This window comes from Triticum aestivum, chromosome 6B (assembly GCF_018294505.1).
Source record: "Triticum aestivum cultivar Chinese Spring chromosome 6B, IWGSC CS RefSeq v2.1, whole genome shotgun sequence".
Classification (NCBI taxonomy): domain Eukaryota; kingdom Viridiplantae; phylum Streptophyta; class Magnoliopsida; order Poales; family Poaceae; genus Triticum; species Triticum aestivum.
In genome coordinates, this window is record NC_057810.1 from 122,029,362 (window position 1) to 122,036,814 (window position 7,453).

General features: G+C 50.9%; 1 protein-coding gene across 1 annotated transcript; it reads left to right on the plus strand.

Moving 5' to 3' along the window:
- Positions 1 to 5,713: 5,713 nt before the first annotated feature.
- On the plus strand, positions 5,714 to 6,668 carry LOC123133725 (uncharacterized). The gene is made up of 2 exons (XM_044553142.1): positions 5,714 to 6,099; positions 6,178 to 6,668. The coding sequence occupies exons 1-2, from the start codon at positions 5,764 to 5,766 to the stop codon at positions 6,442 to 6,444; spliced, it is 603 nt and encodes a 200-aa protein (XP_044409077.1). The 5' UTR covers positions 5,714 to 5,763; the 3' UTR covers positions 6,445 to 6,668.
- The last annotated feature ends 785 nt before the right edge of the window (positions 6,669 to 7,453 follow it).

The window sequence follows — 7,453 nt, forward strand, 5'->3', positions numbered from 1 at the left end:
ACATTGTGTGGAAAGTGTGCACATATGTGACAAAGGAAAATTCAAGCACAAATTCCATCTATAAATCTATCTATAAATAGTTAAATACAATATGCTCTCGAATTTTTCAGGCCTCACATTCAATTGAGACCTCCAATCTGAAATTGGCTCACCTGATTTTGACCGGGTCAACAATTTCTCTTGGAGCTCTCTCATTAAATGCTTTTTGATTTACTGTGCCCCCTAATTTTGAAGCTTTCCCATTCAATTGAGGTATTCAATTTTTTATTTGTTTCACGATTTTAATCGGATCAATGCATGATTTTTCAAATTAATTGGCAGCAATCGGCCTATAAAAACATATCAATTCCGTGCACTCTCCCATCACCTAGAAAGAAGAACCACAAACATGTGCTACAGTGGCATCAATATAGTACATGCAACCAACGGTGAAGAAAATGTCCCCACATAAGTATGGGTTGACTAGCAGATAACACACTTGGTTCCGCTTGGTGAAGGCTAGCTAGACATAACTTTTATCATGCAAACTACCCCCTCTCTTAGGGTTTGCGTGGGTAGCCCTATATTGACAATTTGACAAACGGAATACAAGTTATTTATCTTAAAATTGTACAATTCAAATAAAAAAACTTGGGATTTGAGCCAACTAGTAACTAGTCAAACATAGCTAGTGTGAGCTGTGCTGGTAGGCCTACTCTTCTACAGCAACTATAGTAGAGTGGCACATCCGCAGTGTCCTTGTTGCGTGTAAAACACATAATATTTTGAAGGTGACGCGCGAGTCACCATAATGCAGCTATTTCTTACTTCTATTTCTTTTATGCTTGCATCAACTCAATACTCATACACTCATTTGGAGGGATTCTACACTTCAATTGACATAACAAAGTTCTTACCTAGTAGAAGAAACGTCAATTAGTGTCTTCCTCGTACATAATTAGTAGTGAAGTTGTTCAAAATTTATCCTTTTATATATGTAGCAACTTTATATCCTGCATCTTGATCCCGAGTCAATGGTGAAACTTAAGCACGAGTACATGCATATTTGACGAGTCAGCTCGATGACTAGTTGCGACATTGTGACGGTCTGGCATGGTTGATGTCAGAGTGATACTTGTAGGGGACATGAGTAGCTGGTAGGCGCTACCACGGTCCCTAGCACAACGAAATTGGGCTATCTCACCTTCATCCCATGCCTCCTTTACAATGATGGTCCAAGATGGTGCACTTTGTTTCCGCTGCTACCGCATGTACCGCCTCGAACTCACACTAGAAGGCACACTGCCTCTCTGCCACTTCCGCTTGAGCCACCTCGAACTCGTACCAGGAGGCTTGCTTCCACTGCACCGCCAATGCCTACCGTTGACAGTCTCCTCAAATATATCACACATCACATAGGTGAAAGGACGAGGCATAGGAGGCGTAGCAATCATCACATGCCTCCTTAATAGTGAGATGGCGAGGAACCTGTTGTGGTAGGGCATTTAAGCTGCGTTGGTAGACTTGGGCATGGTGTCGGGAGATCTTCGGCCTGGCACCACACCATATAGGGGATACCAATATAGCACGTACCAACTACCGAGGATCCAACCCCTCCCACTTAGCGACGACGGAGGGATCCTCCCGAAAGGCATCTCGCGTGTCACGACTATCCCACCCCTCCTCAGCCACGAGGGCATCCTCCTCCTACGCGGCCTCCTTATCCAGCATATGTCCCCCCTCTTCCTCCATGAGCGGCACTCAATCAGGTTGTAGGGGAAGTAGGATGGTGCTGATGTACGAAGTAGAGGCGAAGAGGGAGGTGTAGCTTTGGACAGCTGCGTGATTAGCCGGGATGGGGTAGCATCGGCCTTGTAATAGCCACGGCGTTGGGCGGCTGCAAATGGCATGCGCAGCAGGAAACATCAGTAATAGAAAAAACATGCATGAAAAGCGGCCCCCGAAAGTGGTTGTGACATAGAGGGACAAAGCCTCCTGTAATGTAATGCTGAACAGCGGAGGCAGTTCCACATGAGTAACCGCATGTAGTTAGAAAATCGCATGTAATACTTATTTATTCCAGGTGGTTATAGAATGGATCCGTCTCCGAAAATACATGATGACAATTACAATATGCTAACCACCTCCAAGAGTTTGGTAACCAACTCACTGACACTGAGTTCACTAGGAAAGAGTCCATTCGCTAGAGGGGTAGTGTTGCCGCCCGTTGACCGTGTTGAGTGAGCACTTTGTTCTTCTGAAATATGAGAGATTCTGGATTCCCGTGGATAGGATGATTTCAAGATTCACAATGCACTCAGTCAGAAAGGTTTATTCTCTTCCCTAGAAAATGTTTATTCTTTGAAGAGTTAGGGGAAACTTATGTGTTGTAAAATGTAAACCGGTCATGATCACTATAAAACACTACTATTGAATATCTACCTTTAAGGATCATCTATTTCCTTTAAATGTACATACAATGCCGAAAAAGGCTTTCGCCCCGCTTTATATATAAAGCAACCATCACAAGGCGAGTCCAACAAAGTAGCAATACAGAAGACGACACACACACCAAACACAAACTCCTAAGGTAGCACAAGAAGGGGTTCCGCTGAGGGAACCAGCGCAACGAGCCCAAAAACAAAAATAACAAGAGGATACATATAATTCAAAGTTACATGTAATGTACTGGTGCGGCGCTGCATCATGCTATTGCCAAAAAATAAAACCTACCAAATTTTCTAATTGGGCTATCCCAAAATGGCACATATAAGATGAGACGATATCTATGCAAGGATGGGTTTTGTCTTTTTCGTTCATCACAATCAGTCGAGTTCTGTGGGACGGATGCATGAACTGTGGTAGTTTTTTTGTCAAACACTCCAATCAGTCACTCCACAATGTGAGAGCAGTGATTCATGGCTACAGTTCATCCTTGGTGCAAGGCGCTAAACACCAACATCAACCACAAGAAACCATGTGCACCATGGAGTGATGGCATACCGGCCAGGACAACGAACTCTAGTCTAGAGAAAAGAAATGAGGACCGTTCACGGGTGAGTAGACACTGTCAAGATAGTACCCCTAGCACCAGAAGCGGAGGAACAGCTTCCGCAATGATCAAATGATTGTATATTCATTTCTACACCGTGTTGCCTATAAGAGAAACTCAAGGTCTTATCACATCACATTCTAGATTGAACAGTATTGTGTCGCTCCCCGCGAGCGGCCCGGGCGCTAACCCTAGCCGCCGGGCACCGCCGCCACCCATCCCCCCCTCCTCCACCGTCGTCGCCGGCGAGCGCCGCCCGGGCAAAGCCCGTGTGGTGTCGGCGGCGGCGGGCTCTTCCACTCCCGCTCGTGATGTGGGCTGCGCGGGGCAGCTGCGCCAAGCGGAGGAGGCAGGCGCGAGGCGCTGCGGCGTGTGGCTGAGCGCGGGCCGGCGCTGCTCGGCACGCCATGTCGGAGGGGTGGCTAGCGCGCGCGCCTCTGGCGCGAGGAGGAGGCAGGTCGCGGCGTAGGAGCCGTGGGCACGCGAGTTCCAGCCCGCGCGGCTCTGGCGTCTCGAGGGCGCGCGCTGTGGTGGGGTGTCCGTGTCCGGAGGAGCGGCTTGGCTGCGCTGGGAGGCGCCGTGCTCGCGCGCCAGGGATCCAGATCTGGCGCCTGGATGCCGCACCGTGGCTCTAGCGGCCCGGATCTGGTGTGTTGGGGTCACGGCTGTGCTCGGAGCGTTGGCGGCCGGGCCCGCGCATTGGAGCTCCGCAGGCAGCAGGGCTCGATCTGGTTTCTGCTGGCCGTGCGGGCGAGGCTGTGGGAGAATCCCCTCGCCGCCGCCGTTCCTCCAGCTAATCCCCTCGCCACCGCCGGAGGCCACCACCGGGCGGAGCCCGCGTCGTGGCGGCGGTTGCGGGGACTCCCCCCCATGGCGCGGCTCTACACTCCCGCGGGGCCCCGCGGCTGGCGGCCCGCCTGCGGCTCGGATGCATGGCGGCGGCCATGGCTGGTGGCACGCGGCGCAGCTTGGCGGCGGGCGGCGCCGGCGTGGACAGGTGGACCACTTCCCTGGCCATGTGGATGGGTGGGAGGTGGTGGGCTTCGGCTGCGGCGGCGGTTCCTAGCTGGATGTTGGTGGCCATGGTGATGTTCGTCCTCGTCCCCGATCTACTCCAATCTGTAGCGGATCCGGCCCTTGGTGGCTTCGGTCACCATTCTTGGGTGCTGGTCTTGCTGATCCGGTGGCTGGAAGGGTTCCGGTGGAATCTCTTGGCCGGCGTGGCGGCCACTCCGATGGCAGTGCCTTCGGGTGTTGCTTCCCTCGTTGGAGGCTTCGGAGAGGACCTCCTTCCTTCCACCCCTCCTAGGAGCTCAGGTGAAAACCTCAGAACCCCCTATTCAAAGCGACGACGACACCACGGTGCCGTGCTCCTTCCTGAAAGCGTTGCTCGGGGGCTGCTCAAGTGGCGGTGGAAGTGGCGGCGGTTCGGTGTCGACACATGCATTCTGGTCAGCTTCATCTTGGAGGTTGCGATGACGTAGGCGACGCTCGTCTGGTGGAGCTACTGCCGATGGTCGAGGCATCGTCGGCAGTCTGCGCCATCAGGTTCGGGGTGCTCAGGGGGAAACCCCAGATCTGGGTCTTCCGGATCGGATGATGACGTCGTTCTATCGCTTTCCCTTCTGGGGGCATCGTCTTGAAGCAAGTGCTGGCTGGAGGGATGGTGGAGCGGTGTTTCATCTCACACTTTGATGGCGGCGGAGATCGATGGCATGGCGCTGTGGAGACTCGGCGTCCGATGTGCGGAGATGGGCTCGCGCAGGAGGAGAGGTTGCTGTCTGGCGTCATGGTGACGTCGATGGCTGAGTGGCCAGACAAGGTAGAAGCCTCAATATGATCTGAAGACCTGTGGAAGATGGCGGCGATGACACACGAGTGCGTTTGACCGGATTGTGCCCCAGACCCAGTATGTGGCTCGGATGGGGCTTCCGAATGAGTTTCGGCTTCCGGCTTTTGATGTTTGGCTTAGGTGGGTGGTTTGGGTAGTGGCCCAGCTAGCACCCCTTCATCATTTTGGATAGGAGTAGCGGCATATGTTGCCAAGATGGTGGATTCAGGCAAATTGTTGTAATACTTTGTAAGGTCCTCGAGAATAATAAATAAAGTGGTTGTATGCATCTCCCAGATGCAGAGGTCGGGGGTCATCCTCCTTTTTTAAAAAAAAATCACATTCTAGATTACTAGTGGTGCAAAGAGAAGTCCACATCATTACTTCATTGTCTATTTTGGTTGTAAGGTAGCTAGAAAGAGAAGAAAACAAGGGAAAAACCTTTAGGTACGGTGCATCAATATATCAAATCTACCATTGCAGTCATTTTTGAAATATGAGAAATTTTACTTGAAGATTCACAATGTACAGACTCAAGCAGTTTTAATTATTCTCGGAGGAGTGTTTGGGAGAAACTTTTGTGCTGTAAATTGTAAACCGGTCATGGGCGCTGTAAACATTACTGAATGTATAGCCCTAATGACCATTTCTTTTCTTTAGATGTCAATATAATTCAAACTCTCTGAGAGTCCATTTCCTAAATTTTTCCTCTGTTATTCACGATGCATGGGAACCTTTTACTGCTCTGCTTTTTCACAAGCACGCTTGCGAGAGCGAGAGAGAGAGAGAGAGAGAGAGTTCATTCAGCATAAAAGGACCCCCAAAGGCTGCTGGTCGTAACACAACCCAGCCACAAGTCACACTCACACCGAGTCACCGACCACTCCACTACACATCCAAAATGGCGGCCGTGACGTTCGAAGAGGAGGTCTCCAGGCTGGCTGCCCGCGAAGCGGCCATCTCGCCGGCGCTGGTGAGGACGGCCGTGGGGGCACTGGCACGCAGCAGCGCGGCCCGCGCCGCTGCCGTTGCCCTGTTCCATCTCTTCGCCGGCACCATCAGCGTCCTCTTCGCTGCAACATTCCTCTACCTCGTCGTGTTCCGGGCCTGCGTCGAGAACTGCACCGTGGCCTCGGTAGTTTGGGAGATCTTGGTTTATTCTGGTATGCTCTCCCTGCTACTCATAGTGCCAGCGATGGTGCTCTTCTTCCTGCGCGCCGCCGGCAGCGGCAGCGAGGTACCCGTCACTCACTCGTCAAACCCTCTCGCCCCGCGACGCCAATTTCGCTTATGATGTGATTGGCAAATGTTGTAGGTCAAGGATGATGTGGATGGTTGCGTCCGTTGGTGGCCGCTAATCTGGCACGCGTCTGTGGCGTTCTTCCACTTGGCGCTCTTGGTGGGACTCATCGGGCTCGTTCTTCAAATCTGTGGCGGGTCTCAAGAGGTTTCTTACCTTCTCCGCACTGCGGCTGTGCTGTGCAAGCTCCTACTCACCGTCGCCTTCTCCATCCGTGCTGCAGTGGCGCTGTGGAGGATGCATCCTCAGCAGCCGGCCGCAGTTGGTGCTGTGGTAGTGTGATGAGTGTACGTAGTAATCTAATCTATCTAGTAACTACTTGTAGTAGGCTTGCTTCAATGCTAGGCCGCCAAGAAGAAGTGCCGGAGCTATCTATCTAACACAGCTCCATTGTTTACCCCTGTGATGAACAGCATCCATTCTATGTAATCATGTACTCGTAGCCACGGTGAATTCCAGTATATGTAATCAGGTCCCTTAATTCACTGCCTATATGACTTGACGTACGCTCTGATGAAGTGATGAAGAACCTCCATTCTATGTAATCATTTTGCATTTCACTCTACTTGTATTAAGTTGCTAGATTTGTTTTTGGCTGGGTTTTGGCGCAGAGGGACTGATCGAGCAGCTAGGGGAAAGCAGCCGAGCTGCTGCTTGCTACTTTCTGTTCCTGGTGGGATTCTTTCACGCTTCCGGAAATGGGCGTGGAGCGTCGCACATGGCCTGCAGAGAAGATAGATAGCTACGTAGCGCTAGCTACCTATCTGAGTTCAACAACCAATGAAATCAGATACAGGAAGAGCTATAATCAGCTCCTCTCACCTAATATTCAAGCACACGCGCGCTCTCGGTCACTCCGGCGTAAAGATTGGACCGTAGGTTCAACGGAGAGGCGCCAACAAACCCAACCACCTCCACCAGTCCATTCACCCCACTCCCCTAATCCTTGCTCACAAAAATTCCATTCTCGGCGCTTTCTTCCAGGACGTTTCTCGCATCAGGAAACAGGCACATGGCGCTTTCCTACGTATCAGCAAGTACAAATGACAAAATTAATTTATGTACATAACTACATAATACTATGCAATGTGAGTTTCGGTGTTATAATACTACTTATCTCGCTGACATGTGGCCTCTATACTATTTCTTTTTGAGAAACTGCATCCTTTATTAAAGTTCAGACATTCATGTTTTTTTTTTTGAGAAAAGTTCAAACATTCATGGTGACACAGATAATGTTGGGCAAAAGAGAGAGCCACACATGGTGCCCGAAAGGAATGGAAGAAGTTGC